Raw genomic sequence first — 16,016 nt, 5'->3', positions numbered from 1 at the left:
TATATTTATTTATTTTCGCTCAACACTTTCTACCTCTGAAATAAAATGTTAATTATTATTGAATTCTGAACAGCAGGTATCTCTATCACTTTGATTTCTTCAGCGAAATATGAGCACTTCAATAAAACAGATTTTAAGTAACTTACATTTAATAATTTCAGTGTGCATGTTGAATGGAAATTACAAGTGCTAATTTCAGAATTACAGTTATAATGGAGGGTTTGCCCTTTATTTTAAAGAAAATTTGGGAATTTTATCTTTTATAGAAAAAGAGAAAAAAATTGTCAAAGTTGGGTGTTTTTCAACGTTACGCTTTTTCGTGCAGTTTTTGATGGTCAACCCTTATACAACTGTCTTACCGGACAGTTTTAATAACAAAATTTAGACAAAAGATTTTTTTCTCTCCTGAATGCCACCCGACAATATTTCTATATTTTTCAGAGAAGACAATAAACAATTTGTTTTCCCCAAGAACAGAGTTCAAACATCTTTACTCTGGTAAACCTTCAAAAAAACGTTTGCAAAAGAGTTCGCAAGTTGTATTTCTGAGGTTGTTATTTCTATTGTAAGATTAGTAATAGAAACTGTTATAGTCGTATATATCTTGAGACTGATTCCGTTATTCGGCGATCGAACAGCAGTTCTAGAGAAGCACAGTATTTGGCAGATTACTACATATTGCTTTTATAATTAGGTTTCTAAATCTATAATTCTAATTTAACTTGAAAAAAACAAGAAACAATTAAACACCTTCTTAAAGCTTACAACATTTAACTTATAATTTGGGTCCGGCTCAACAGCAAATAATAAATATTTTGTTCAACAAAAATTAACTTTGCAAATGAATGATTGAAAACAAAAATCAATAAGCCCTGCTGCACTTATCAATGAAATAAAATTCCTTGATGTAATGCTTCCAGATCTTCCAGCAGCTTAAAGTCAAATTGTAGTTGCACCATCACTAATTGCAGCTTAATAATTATCACCTTTCTTGTGGTTTAGACAGAGTGTTGCTGCATTCAAAGTTGCTTGCACTTTCTTTTCGCTATGGTGCCTAAGCTGTTCGTTTAAATAGCAAAACAATTCAATTTCATTTTTAAGCCAAAATAGCAATAAATATGTTGTTAACGCTAATTACTAAGAGAAGTTATTACACTCAGAAAAAGGAGTAATTTTATTCGTTCAATAGAAGGGAAATTCTTATTATTTTAATGAATGTAATAAAACAACGTAATTTAAAAAAAAAAAATTAAAAAGTAATATTTTAATTAATAAGTATAACATTTAAAATTGCCAATACTGCGATAATTAAACAAAATATCAAAAATTAATGATAATCTGAGTTTGATGGCTTGTTAAATCGATAGAGTAGTATTTTTAAAATGCTCCAAAAAACGCAATATATGCAAATAGAACTAGGAAATTGAAATTATAATTAAATAATGTATAGACATTTTATTGTCACCTCACCTTACTTTTTCCAGATTTTGACTGTAGTCCACATTAAATTCAATTTTTTGAGCTGCATCTACATTATATTAATTCTTCAAAGAACACTTAAAAATCCCTAAGGACAATAAAAATTTGACCTATTTATATTAATTTAACAACTTTATTGTAACTAAAAAATAAACTAATTAAATAATAAAACTATTATACATTCCTTGATTTAAATTGTTCACAAATCTAAAATTTTATTTGAACATTCTTACAATCTTGCAATTTTAATTGATAAATTTTCCATAAATTTAGTTTCGTTCTAATAGAAACAGATGGTTGGATGAAAAGTTGTTTGATTCGCAAGAATATGGTGGAGATAACATAAGTGATAGCATTTTTGGGGGTAGCAAGACCTGACAGACTTCGGTAGTGACATGTTCGGATCATCCTTCCCACAGGCGAGTAGTAATGATTGCATGACCGAAACCAAGCCTCAAAAATCACATGAAATCAATGTAATATGTTTAACCAAAATTCTGAACCTCTCAAAATCATTTGTTTGCCTAAAGATTGTTTCAAATGAAACCGTTGTAATATTTAGGCGGATACATTTTGCTCTAAGATAGATTCAGGATATTTCCAAAGTTTAAGGAAAATCGTTGGAATTTTTCTTGAGAAAATCGAGCAGCTGAGAGAAATTTGACACTGTCGCAATAATACTAGGAAAAAGAGAAAGAAGTTAAGACTAACTCCAACAAGTTTGATTCTTCTTTTTCTATGAAAGAACAGAGGTTCTCCATGCTTCTAGAAGAGAATAGTCAATTGTTTTTATAAGATCCGATGACAACGTTAAGTTAAGATTAGAAAACATAAAGTTGCATGTAAAGTGAAAGTTCAGAGAGGTGTCCAATGACAGTGAGAACGATTAATTCTTTGTTAAAATTCCCAGTACAAACTATTTTTTTTTATGTATTATTTATTTATTTGTATTATTATTATTATTTATTTTTTTGAAAAATTTATTTTAAATTGAAACTGATTCATCAATATGCCAACGAATTTAATTAAAATTAGAATTTTGAAAATAATTGATTCTTCATACAGTGTTTCAAATGTTTCCCACAAATAACTAATTATTTCACCCATTCTCCAGGGTCTTATCAGTCGTATAGTATTAGTATTGCGTGTAAGTAATGGAAATGCAAGTTTTTTATTTGAGCGCATCAACGAAATTTAATGTACGCAGCAGAAAACATTAGAATTCCAAATGTACAGTTACCTAGAGTTTCGTTTCTTTAGATAGAAGAAAAACATTTTAAAAAAATAATAAATATTAATAGAAAAAATATTAATTACCTTTGAAATTAAAGCAATATTAAATAGATCATAAGAGTAAATCAAAAACATTTTCTCTATTTGCCTTTTAAGTAACTTTAAATTCTCGACACGCTGGTCGAACTCGAACTAACTACATCTAATTGATTAATGCTAATTAGATGTAGTTGGGGAAGATATATTTCAAAAGAAACCAGTCTTTATCTCTTCTTTGTCAGCTTATTTCTATTTGTGAATAAATTATTTTTTATAATATCTAAAATCGAACGTATTTTTCTTTTACTACTTTTAATAGTTAATTGTAGATCTCCTTCTTGGGGCGCGAATCTTCTATCAGCGGAAACTAACAAATTACCTTAAAAAAGATTGTTTCGCTTGTTTAAATAATGAGTTAACATTTTTCTGTTTCTTGTCGTTCATCGGTACCATTTAATTAGATAATTCTTAACACTTTAGTTTTCGATTCTTATAAAGTTCAATATTTTCTTAGAATCTGAAGCAAGATTCATATTGCCGTTTCAGTGGCGGTTGATTTGTTTAAAGCCGATAATTTAATTTTATCTTTTCCTTTAACATCAATAACACATGAAACTTCCTTATATCGTTTGGAATTCAAACCAAAACTGGTAGCAGTTGCCATTGTTGTGCTATCCTCTCTTTTACCACCAAGTACTCTTCTCCAAGACTGCCGAAACTGGACCAAAACAAAATATATATATATATATATGTATATTTTAATCTAAGTATGAAATTACTTTTTCAATCATAAAATAACCAGGGCCTAATAATTCATTGAGATTTTGTGCTTGTGTTGTTTTCTGCCTATCAACAATCTACAGCAAACAGTTGCACACATTGACTAATTAGTAAATCCTAATTACGGTTGTCTTAACGTTATTTATGAGCAGTTTAGTGTTTTAAATTATGGTAGGCATAAAAAATACTAATTTCTTTAAAGGATCGGCCAATACATTTTCCTATGAGTTTCAATTTTAGAATCAACTACTTTAACTGTACCAAAAAAGAAATATTTAAACAAAAAAATAAACTACCTGAGTGTTCAGTCCTGCGTATATAAATGGATTGTAGCAAATACTTGTTTTAGCAAATATTGCTGGAATCGTTGCTATTGCAGGGCTAACATTTGAGTCAAAAAATGCAATCATTAATGCAAGTATTGCATACGGTGTCCAGGCCAAGAAGAAAGCAAATATCATTACAAATATCATCCACGTAACTCTAGATTCGGCCTTGTTTACTCTGCCTGCATTCATTGTGCTCTTTATAGGAAATTAAAATAATAATAAATTATGTTAAAATTATAACAAACTAAGCTACTTATAACGTTTATTCAAACAATTTAAACTTACCTTCTTCATTGTGAGTATTATGTTCATATAAGAGTAACTAATTACGATAATCGGAATGAAGAAGCCAAAAGTAAATAAAAACAATATATACGAAGTTGAAGAATGACTTCTCGTCTCCCAGTTAATTGAACAACTGAAAAAGAATTTGATTTTGTCAACTGGTCGGCAAAAATACGATCTATCAACAACATGAAAACTAAAAATAAGATGGGGCCATTTTTTTCTGAAATGAATAAATTATGAATGAATACTAATACATTTAATACGAAAATAAAGGTAGGGGATTAGCTGAGTGGTTAGCGTCAGCTAGATTTCAACGCTGATATCATGGGTTCAAATCCAGCTGCCGGCTAGTAGATTTTCTCTTCCCTGGAGAAAATCTTTATACGACAGACTCGTTAATAAAACCATTTCGACACGAGTACAGCGTTCTTGAAAGAGAAAGGGTGGGTTGTGGAAGAAAATTTAAATGAACATTCCAGCATGAAATAGCTTGATGAAAACACTCAGGTTATTAAAACCTGCTGATCTATATCCTGGATAGTCCTTCAAGTTTTCTTTAAATTTTGTATGTCTTTTTTGTTTCTAAAATTGCTGATAAATAAGGAACATAATAACAATAATAATAATAATAATGAACTGAATTTCGTTTATAAAATGATTGATATAAAATCTCAATTGGCTGACCTAATATTGGCTGCCTCCAAGCCATACTCTCCCCATCCCACTAGTGGCGGTGCTGTAATTACAAACGAGTACAACCAGATGGAACCGACTATTGTCAGAGCTGTAGGTCGAGATAAAGAGCCATGACTGACTGGCTGGCTAACTATCAAATATCTTTCCAATGCCAGCACCGTCAGCGAGTTAATAGATGTTATACCTAGAAAATTAATTATTATATTAATAAAAACAAAAAATGAATTAATTGCGGTACACCATCGAGACCACAAAGAATATCAATCCAAACTAACGAATTGAAATCTAATTAACTGTAATTCAGTTTCAATTAAGAACTTTTCGAAAACTAGTATCAGACTTTGAAGAAATGTAAACATTTTGTAATAGCGAATAGAATTGGACATCTCAATAAAGTTTGAAGAGTAACTTCACTATTCATTATAGTTATATAGTTATTGAAGTAAGTGTACTTGAAAAACTGAATTGCATGGTGCGTCTTGCTGTATGTGTACTTCAAGCACTAATAAATTTAGATTAAACCGGTTTTATGATGTAAAAAAAAGAAAATCATTTGTTAGCTCACTAGCAATCTACAAAAATCTAAGTTTTTTTCTTTTTGTAATCTTTTTTTTTTTAAAAAAAAGTTAGTGAAAGCAATAGTACTAAATTTAATTAACAATCTTACATCTGGAGGAGCAGTATTGGTGGTAATTCTCTCTGAACCTAAACTTCGTTTGTTTGTGCAACTTTACAACAATAGAACCTACACTAATTTCGATGCTTTTAAATTGTTAGGTCAATAAATTTGTAATTAATGCAATAATTTTCTTTTAAATTTTTGGATTTAATTATTTATTTATAAGAGCTCAGGGGTGAATATCTTTTTTAAATAAATATAGCACGTTATGATACGGATATAAGTTTATTTATTTGACTCCGCTAAGTTATGATGGTAAGTTCAATTTGTTTTCTAAAATCTAACGAATTGCTTGCAAAGCAAAAATGCTAATTACATCTTTTACTAAAACTTGTGAACCATGAAATAATTAAAAAGAATGTAGGCAAACAAAAACTTTGATTGTTAGCAGTTTATGTGATTTGAGATAACTCTGTTAAGATGATATTTGTTATAAATGTGAACATGACCTATCTATGTTTGCATAACTAATTGTACCTTATCTTTAAATAACCCAAAGAAACTGTTAGCATTGACAATATATATAATGTATACATGAAATTTTTTCCTATGTAGAAAGATTGAATTAAAAACCGGAATATTTTCAGTTAAATCACATCATTGCGGAAGAAAAAAAAAGTTTTATTATATATAAAAGATATTATACAAGATGCACAATGTGTTCAAGAACTGGTCAAAATTCAGAAAAAAAAAAAGCTATTAAAATTTTTCAAATATTAAAAAAAAAAATTACCTAAATAGTTTAACCCTCACTCTATGCTGGAAAATTTGTCAGAAGTTTTGTTAATAACCGGCCTACGATCGACATCAAAACTGAAGAAATAAAACCGGAAGTAAAAGAAGTGTTTTAGAGATAAAAAATTTAAAAAAAGAAAAAAAAAAAGGTTTTCCAGTCTAAAAATTCCTATAAAAATCTCTCCTCTTTGTGGCCAAGCACAATAAGTTTCAGTGACTTTGTCAAGTGCTGCACTTGATATTTACCGAATGATAAGCCAAGCAATTTCATTGTTCCAAATCCCTCAATGAGCTCCACAAGTGGTATAGCTTACTACAATCGCTTGTGCAGAAAAGAACCCTTCACTTAACTCTCATTATCCCAGCTTAGTCTCAACAATGTCCAAACTCTTAAGCTAAAAATAGGCGAATCTTATCACTCACTACACCCTCATCTCTTCTTCACTAAGTATATATTTTTAAGATAGAAAATCTTATATTATTTAGATAGAATTTGTCATCAAGACGGCCACTATTTGGAATTTTATTACAGAAGGAGGATATTTTATGTAATACTTGAATACTTCCAGTTATATCTCCAGGAATTTTAATATCCTCCAGAAAATAAGCAAACAACATATACTATATATATATAATTTATTCGAGATATGAGTCTCGACTATTGCGTCTGGACGGTGAAGACAAGGTCTCCTCCTCCCATTACAATCTCTTCTTAAACAAATCAAACAATTGATATTATGATTTTTGCCTCTCAATGCTTAAATAATTTTTTTCTCTCTCTGCATTTATTATTTTCTCTCAGTAGGAAAAATACTGAGAAAGAGATAAATTTTCAAAATTATGAGATGGTTTCCGCCATAAAATTCGGGTTTTGAGGCCCAAAAACGAAATTTTGCAAAATTTTCTGTTTCTAAATCTTTGACATTATAAAACTAAAATTTTACATTTCCTTTGAATAACAAATTTCTTAATGAGCTGATAAATGTAACTTAGCTAAGCCAATCCCACCATCGGGAATTCCAAATTTCAGAACGGATTTTTGTTTTTATTATTTTGTGTTTTTGTTAATTAAGGCTCCAAATGGAACCCGTCATTGGGATTCTTTTCTAAAGTTTCTTACAGGAACTTCAGTAGTTGAAATCAACCTCAGAGCACGGATAAAAATCCAAACCGACTAGAAATAAGAAAAGGTGCTTCTTACAAAATATTGTAGATTAATTTGCTTAAATTATTTTGAATAAAAAAATAACACTTCTTTTCCTCCATCAAAACATTTTTCTTTTTTAACGGCAACAACACACAAGTTCAACATTTAAAACACAATTTCAGAACTTAAAAAGGTCACTTTTAATAGTATAAACATATCAGAAAGAAATAAATAAAATTAAATGCGACAAAAATGTTTTCCATTGTTAAGCAGTAGTTTTAAACGTTTAGAACTAGCAAATAACGTAAATTTGATCTGCTCTAATTATTTTTTTCTTCCACCGCATGATTTTTTACTGAAGTTTGAAAAGATGAACATGTCTTGTCGTAAAAAGGCATTTTGATTGATTTATAATCATTGTAAACTTTAGCAAGATTTTTATCACTAGAAATGATTGCATTTAAACTGATAAAATACTTACTTAAAGGAGTCACTGTTTATATTTATTAGTAACTTGGTAACTTATTGGTCAAGTGAAATTTCTGGTTCAGATATTATACTTCCGTTGACTAATAAATTGTCTTATGAACTCACACACGACTGTCTCTTACCTTTGTAAATTCATGTATTGAAATTTTCGATTGCGTAACTCTTTTTAACATTAATATCATACATTTAATAAATTGTTCTTCTAAAGAAGGTGTTAAGTTACAGCTTCTCCAGAAGAAGACACTCATACAAAATATCACACCAATGAGTCAGCCTAACATAGATCATGTTGAGTTCAAAAAGTAATACCCTGTGGTGATTCTCAAGGAAACTGATTTCCTTGCAATCCGAACTTTCACCTACACATGAACACTGTATAGTACAACACTGTATAACACGCTGAATAAGTAATAAACTAGATAAAATATTACATTTTAATAGTAAGACAAACACTAACCTAGAAGTGCCATGAAAAATCCGTAAGCTACACACATAGATTGCCCGAAGAACCATCTTTTTGCTATGGCCGACGCTAAAGTGAATGGATTTCCTAATGCTGCCACAGAGAAATCTGATACGATTACATTGAATAGTATAAAGTTTACTGGAGTCCATAACTGAAACAATAATATTAATATTATTATAATTGTGTTATGATTATATTATTGTAATTGTGTGTTAATTATAGATACCTACAATTACAAATTTCATCAGTTAAAAAAAGATCTTTTTTTTTCTGTAATGAACAATTAGTAATTGAAAATTACTGTAATTGAAAACTGTGTATTTTGCGCAGATCGTATTTGACTGTATTTTAAAATATAGAAAGAAGATGAAAACAGTTATAAATGCAAAAGAAAATTGAGCTAGAGTGGATCTCTACACCTCCAAGTAATCAGATGTTAGCTTTTTGAGTGTGAGGAAGACACAGGTGTAACTATATACGATCTATGTGTCTTGTAATCTAGAATTTGGGTCCACCCTGGGTGAAGTGGAAGTTGAGAAAACCAATGATGTTTAAAGGTAAGGGTGTACTTCTCGACTCAATTTTAAATAATCATGCTGACTTTGGGTGTAAAGGATTTTTAAGGAGTCACAACCGGGTCGAATTTTAAAGCTTTACTTTCGATGCCTTAAAAAAAAAAACGATCCCCTCACGTGATAAGGGTATTGAAAGAGTGGGAAAACTTTACAGAACAATTTCTTATAAAAGTTGGCGAATAAGAAAGAAGAAATTTCATGGAACCATTGCTTAAGAGAGATTATCGCTAGGTGATAATGTTAATTAAGTTTCTAAACTGCTCATCGAAAATGCTGCTCTCTCTTTTCAGATGGAAGCTTGAGACGTCATAACGCTGCTGATAGAACAAGGTTATTCCATTAAGGATACATTCATTATGGAGGTTTGATTAAAAACTTTATAACATTTTTTAAATTACAATTCAACTGCTTTTTGTTTCATATCGTCTGTTTCATAAAAAAAAAAAAGAAGCTTTGTTGATGCACTATTTGAATCTTATCAACGAGCTGTTGGTTTTTATTGAGCGGTAATGAAAGAGATGAGGTAATGAAATTTTGGAACACCAAGCCTGCTAAAACGCTGTAGTCATTAAGGCGCATTCGATATGGGAATTGCTCGTCTCTAACGAATTCCGGAAACCTTTAATGATTTCGAGATAGCGAGAATTTAGGAAAATTGGTCTTTCTTGCTCTAATTTTTATTTATTTTCGCGAGTAAATATCACATCTTCGTTCGAAATTTTAATTTAATCAATTTAAAAGATTATTGATGGTACAGATACTCAAATTATGAAAAATATAAAATGAAAGAATAAGTTATTGTTTGCACATTGTAGTAAAAACTTCTATAATTTATGTGCATTCCGTTTTCGCAGTTCTCTCTGCAGTTGGCTACTGCTTATACCCTTATCTTCAATTCCTTATATTTTCAGTGCGCTTATATTTTCAATTTTTGGCATGTGTATAAATCTGATTGAACCGATTTGCCATCAATTTGTATTAAGCGGTAATGAATAAGATATGACAAATGATGAAATTATAAGTTAATGAGTTGAGAAAGAGATAATTAATAAGCACTTAAAAAAGAATCGATAAAGACTATATTTTTATATAGCAATCTAAGCTAATTGAATTAAAAACTAATAATTAATTTAAAATTATTAATATGAATAACGGATAAAGCATTGGTAGTGTTGGGCGGATGTTGGTGAGCCTTGGGTTGCGCTGAACTGGCGATTCTTTAGTGTTTTGTTCGTAATTCTATTCGTAAGTAAGTTCTGCTACAGCCCGGGCCTTTCCAGTTTTCTTAAAGGGGTTTTGATGGGAAATTCAACCCCTAACACTTCTCTCAGTCTATACTTAGTAGAGATTGGCAGCTGGTTTGTACCGCTAAAGATATATGTGTCTGGTATTTGTACGGTTCTTGAGTCTGTCAATGACCGATCTGATCAAAGCAATTTTAGCTAACTGGACTCGCACATTCTCCTTCCAAGTGGGATCTTTACAATAACTACTTCGCTAATTCCAACCTTGTTCGGATATTATTCTGTAATTCTCAAGTGTGCCTATTTAAATACAATTTAGCTTTAAAAGAAATTGTCCCATAATGAAAGATCAGAAGGCCGGATGACTTCACCGAACCGGAGATCAATGTGTTACTAAAACCCTTTCTTTTAAAGCTTTTATGCCTCAACAACAGACAATGTTGATTCGACGATTTGTTCGATTACACTCATAGAATTCAAGAACGAAACTGCCGCAACAATTCTTTATCTTTTTTATCCTTCCACCTCGTTGAAGCTTAGACTTTTTTTCTCTCGTTCAAAACAGTTAATTTCCTGGTAACTATACCAATATCCCGTAAAATACAATAAAAAGTAAACAGGTGAATGGCTACTCTTTCTGAAAAGAGCCCAGTAAATTTATTGAGCCATTGTTCTATTCTACCAAACATTTTCATTTTTATTTTATAGGATATATTTACAATTTTATCCCGGTTTGATTATAATAAAGCCATAAGATTATACGAAATGTAAATAAACTTTAATTGTCAAACAATTTACACATCAAATAGATTCACTTACATTTTTATCCCTGCACATAATAATGATAACAATCAAATTCCCGAAAAATCCTAGAAATCCTATAAGAAAGAGGATAATACTTGCTGCTAAGAATCCCGCTGATGGCATAAGCATTAGTTCCATTTTTCATAGTATCCTGTAACAATAAAGAAGATTCTGTATTAATTATAATCAAAATAATTATGTAAAGCCTAGATTCTGCAACTTAAAATACTTGTGGCTCCTTAGGTGCAGTGTTGATATATAAAATGTCAGACAGTATTTTTATAAATACATATGTTACTCCCGTAAGTATTTAAGAGACGATTGGAGGAAGTTGAGTGTCAAAATTCATCTTTGAAGTGAATTTTTGGTCCTAAGTTCTGCCTGCTTAATAAATAAAACCCGAACTATAATTCTCTTTGATTAAAACAGCAAAAAACAGGAATTCTACTTGAGAGAAGTACTTTGATGGAAGAATAAAGTTGATTAGCAGGTGATTCTACATGATATAATGAGCTAGAATTGGCATGTTAATTACCTCGGCAAAGCATTTCCTTTTTGCGTTTTGTTGGGGCTCTAACTGTAATTGATGTTAGATTGAATAAATATAAAATCTTTAATTAAAACGTTCCCAAAATGAGAAAGTAACAGCTTGTGAACCATTTTCGGAAGGAACTGATAAATCAAATTTTGCAATTCCATTCATTTTTTTCTTTTTATACGCACGGGCCACAAACTTGAATTTGAAATTTTAATTTCAAAAATTTGTTTTAATAAGATTTTAGGGTTTTTAAAACTACGCTAGTTTTTATTAATTCTAGATTATTTCTAAATTTTATATTACTTAATAGGATCAGCTTCGACAATTTTTTAAGTTAATTGTTAGAAGTGTCTACAATTAATATAAATAAAAAGTTGATTATAATAAATGAGGAATAAAATGTTTCTGGTCCAAATTTAATTAAATAATTTGTTGATTTAGTAATTGTTTATTATTTAGTCGTTTGGTAGAATTTAGGATTTAGAATTTGTTTGTAACTAAAAGCTAGAAGAACTGGGACAGAAACAACTTTAAAAAAAAAGAATATATATAAAAAAAAATATATATACATTAAAAATGAAAAATACAAATTTCAATAAAATATTCTTTCATCCTACTTCAAAAGTAGAAATCTCATACGTAATCCTTTTTTTTGTCTATCTCTTTGTAACTCTGTTGCAAAAAGGAAGTACTATAAAGAAATGAAGAAATGCTAACAGCAAAGTACTTTTGGCTTGATAATATGAACAGAACATTCTACTCCTCGAGTCCATCCATCACTTGGTTAGTGAGTGATGAAAAAATAATTTAAAAAAAAAAATAGGAATCCCTTTTTGGTAAGTCTTCACTTGCACTTCAAACCTTTTTTTTTTTTTTAGAAAACAGGTGACCCTTCATTAAAAAAAATTACCAGAAACATACTTAAAACTTCGGTTTGCAGTTTGTTTAAAACTGCAGTTTGTCAAATTTATTGGTCACATATTTTAATTAAGAATTTTTATTAAATGTTAGTTTTGGCTTCCTTATTATTAAGTTCGCTTACAAATAAAAAGAAATATCTAATCCTTTTACCGTTGTTTCCGTTCCAAAAAGAAATGCTTCCGGTTATTTAAAAATAAAATAAAATAAATAAAAAACACACACAGAGTTTAAAATCATCAAAATAACTATTTCCAATGGTAGCACAATTTCGGAGTAAAGAAAGTAAAAAGAAGAATAGGAAAGGAACTTCTCCGAAATATTCTCAAAAAATCTCCCTGAAAGTGGAAATTTAGTTCAGTGAGTTATGGCCGCAATATAAATTGTGAAAGCAGGGGTGGATATCTCAAGATTCAAGCTTGGTGCCTATCACCACCCCGTCCCTGAACTAATTTAAAAAAGAAAGAAATCGGTAAAGTTAAGTAATTTATTCTGAACTCGAAATTTTAAAAGCTCATTTGATCTCCCATAAATTAATACAAATATCCTCCATATTTATTAATATAATATTACCAAATTTATACAATTTTATTGCACTAAAATGTCATTGTAAAGGAAGTCTAACTAAGGCGCCTATCTCCTAGAACTGTCCTTAAACGAAATTCACTTTTCTTCGTTCTACAGTTCTATAACTATATGTCCAACGAGTAAGCCTAGTTTAAAGAAAAATGATTGGGGTTGTTTGCGAGGGAATCTCAAGTAAGTGAAAAATCTATTCTACATAAACTGGCAGTTCTGATAGTTGGATTTCTCTCTAAGTTACTGTCACCTCCAAATTTTGGTGTCTCACGAACTTCTCGCTGGTTTTCGATTTTCGATCTAGATTTATTCACGAAATCATGAACGTTACACTCACGCGTACAGTATTTCTAAAAATCCACTTGTTTGAAGTCAAGAAACAATATTTCCGTTGGAAATCCGATACATGATACAATAGCTGTCTAACAGAAAGGAAAAGCAATAGAACAGAAAGTCCAGACCGGAAAGTGAAACTAATACCACAATACATCCAAGCTATGGCGGTACGCCGCGCCTCAGTGGATACTCAACTATCACGGCGCCAAGGTGATTTTATAAATAAGTATATATAATAAAGAGAACGCACATTGGATTGAAATAATTGTAAGGCTAATTAATTAGAAATTCCTCCAATATCCTAAAAATAAATTCTTATACTCAAAAGTTTTTACAGTTTCCTCCAAAAACATAATTTAATATAATTATTATGATGTAATAAAGCTATTGTTTCATTACCCACCCTCTCTAACAAGTTCTGCGAAGCCCGTGTAGACAAGACTAATTTTTGAAGTGACGATACTACTTCGACAAGGAAATGAATTCATTTACTTTAAAACAAACAACGGATATCTTTAAAAAATTTTGGTCTTGAATATCGTCTCTCTCTATTTAAGATTGTAAATTTATTAGAAAACAGTGATTTTAGGGGTTTCGGAGGAACTGGGACTTCTTCCTAAAAAATTAAAATGATTTTTTCTTTCTGCATATCTGAACAGTACAGAAGCCAACTAATTTTTATTATAGAATGCCAAAATTGATGAAAATTTGTAAATATATGCAATTAGAGGAAATCTAATGTGTTCACAAAACGTAGCTATTTCTGAAATATTATGTACCGATTGCATAAATAACTTATTATTTCAATTAACAAAAAAATATGTATATATTTAAATTGCATTGTATCTCACCTTTAAAAATTAATACACGTTTACGCAAAAAATATTTGTGAGGAAATTCTAAAATGATCGTAAATTATAAAGATTAAAAAAGATAAAGTGCTGATAACAGATGGGCAACAAGTGCTTAACTGGAACAGATTACAGACTCCGCAACCCTTATATATTGGTCACCTGTAGCGCTAGGACGGCCGTTTGCAAAGTAGCAATTCTATTTTTTGGATGCTATTTGAATATGGTTCATTGATAATAATACATATTTATATCAATTTAATCCTACAAGAGAAGAATTTTCGTATTTTTTTTTAATTTTTCTTATTGCCCATGATTTTCATAATTTCTTCTTGAAAATAAAACTGCAGCGAATGCTAATTTGATTTTCAGAAAACTGAAATCAAAAGATTGATTCATGTTTTAAGTAATTTCTTAAAAATTGTTTCAAAGATTTGCAATATACTTCTAAACACGAACTCACTTTTCCGTTCAGTGTTTTGTCAGGAGAATCCTGTAACTTAATCAAAATCTACCGGATTTACGCTGCAAAATTATATTTTTTCAGTTATTAAATTCTCTCTCTCTGTAAAAGAAAAAAAAAGTCTCTACGATTTTTCTCTTTATTTACGATTTAAAGTGTGATGCAGTAAAGGGGTTACTTTGGGAATAATATCTATCTGAAATGTTATTCTAGTAATTAGTAGTGCTTCACCAGAATAAATATTACTGAAATTTCCATTTTTTTTATAAAATTATGAATTTATTAGTTACAATCTTTGACATAAGTAAATCTGTGACAATAATGAAATTTACTCGTAAAATATTATATTAGTTTTTTCTCTCTCAAGGGTACCTACTCAAATTTAATCTTAAAATGGTGTTCATTCGTATAACTTTTCAATTTAATTGAAACTATTTCAGCCAGTTTTATCCCTGGAAAACTGAAAGAAAGTTAAGTTTCCTTCAGAAGTATAAAGTAAAATTAGTCTTATCGGTGAAATGAGAAAAGTCACTATTATACGTAGTTGATATGTGACAGTTTTTAAAGACATTAAATTGTAGGTAATAAAGTGTAGCAAAAACGTTGATTAGCATCTGACATTTAATATTTTTATGGAATTTAGTTTCTTAAAATACTCAAACAATAAAATTTCCATCATTGAACAATTCGTATTTCTAAGTACTTCTCCAAAGGAATCTCGGAAGGTTTGTGTTGCACTTCATTGAAGAGAGGTGAAATGATTAAAAGAAAAGAAGAATATTAAAAAATAAATAAGGATAACACAATGAATAATTTCCATCATTATTAAAGTAGAACTTTTACCATAAAAACACAGATAGCACTGCACTCACTCTTAAAAGCATTACATTTTCACAATACCAAAATATGGTAGCTAAATTTGACTACTTTCGGGCAGCATAACACCGCTGTATCTTTTTAAATTTTTGTCCCTATCATTCCAGAGCAAATGGAAAAGTACTAACGGGAGCAAAAGGATTTGTTCACCACCTAACGATTCCATTATACTACCCAATCTTCGGCAAGTCCAAAAGTTGTAACTAAAATATTTTCTTAACATACTTTATAAATAATTAAGATAATAAAGTAATTCCATAAAATAAATTATTGCTTTGACAATATATAATCATACCCACAAAGAGTTAGTTATTCCAGTAACAATAAAATGTTATGTTTTTTTTAAACTAAATGTTGAATGAATAGCTTTATATAATTTTTTTAATTTATAATGCGTTATTTATTGTATATTTAAAAAAAAGAATAAATCAATTGTCTTTGTGGAAGGTTTTAATAATTTGTTTGAATGTAT

At 29.7% G+C, this 16,016-nt stretch overlaps 1 protein-coding gene across 2 annotated transcripts; it reads right to left on the bottom strand.

The window, feature by feature from the left end:
- Positions 1 to 199: 199 nt before the first annotated feature.
- LOC141452915 (parapinopsin-like) lies at positions 200 to 14,322 on the bottom strand. 2 transcript variants are annotated; one of them, XR_012457679.1, is made up of 8 exons: positions 14,206 to 14,322; positions 10,999 to 11,134; positions 8,352 to 8,511; positions 4,833 to 5,028; positions 4,146 to 4,278; positions 3,828 to 4,055; positions 1,471 to 3,469; positions 200 to 1,059 (listed from the first exon to the last, which is right to left on the bottom strand). XR_012457679.1 is itself a non-coding variant. In XM_074125460.1 (7 exons), exons 2-7 carry the CDS (start codon positions 11,119 to 11,121, stop codon positions 3,281 to 3,283), a joined length of 1,029 nt encoding a protein of 342 aa, XP_073981561.1. In that variant the 5' UTR covers positions 11,122 to 11,134; positions 14,206 to 14,322; the 3' UTR covers positions 200 to 3,280. The 2 variants fall into 2 exon arrangements, 1 of the variants encoding a protein (XP_073981561.1); XM_074125460.1 differs by having other exon boundaries at positions 200 to 3,469.
- Positions 14,323 to 16,016: the final 1,694 nt, after the last annotated feature.

The sequence above is a fragment of the Rhodnius prolixus genome, unplaced genomic scaffold (assembly GCF_049639745.1).
Source record: "Rhodnius prolixus isolate KJV_2025 unplaced genomic scaffold, Rpr scaffold_3, whole genome shotgun sequence".
NCBI lineage: Eukaryota > Metazoa > Arthropoda > Insecta > Hemiptera > Reduviidae > Rhodnius > Rhodnius prolixus.
The sequence above is the reverse complement of the archived record's forward strand: the minus strand, read 5'-3'. Positions and strand labels throughout refer to the sequence as shown.

Excerpts from the sequence above, each read along its gene's own strand:
- LOC141452915 (XM_074125460.1), bottom strand. The coding sequence starts at position 11,121 with ATGGAACTAATGCTTATGCCATCAGCGGGATTCTTAGCAGCAAGTATT. Across the intron at positions 4,279-4,832 it reads TTGGAGGCAGCCAATATTAG|TTGTTCAATTAACTGGGAGA; the intron begins GTCAGCCAATTG and ends ATTCTTTTTCAG. Across the intron at positions 4,056-4,145 it reads TAATACTCACAATGAAGAAG|AGCACAATGAATGCAGGCAG; the intron begins GTAAGTTTAAAT and ends TTTCCTATAAAG.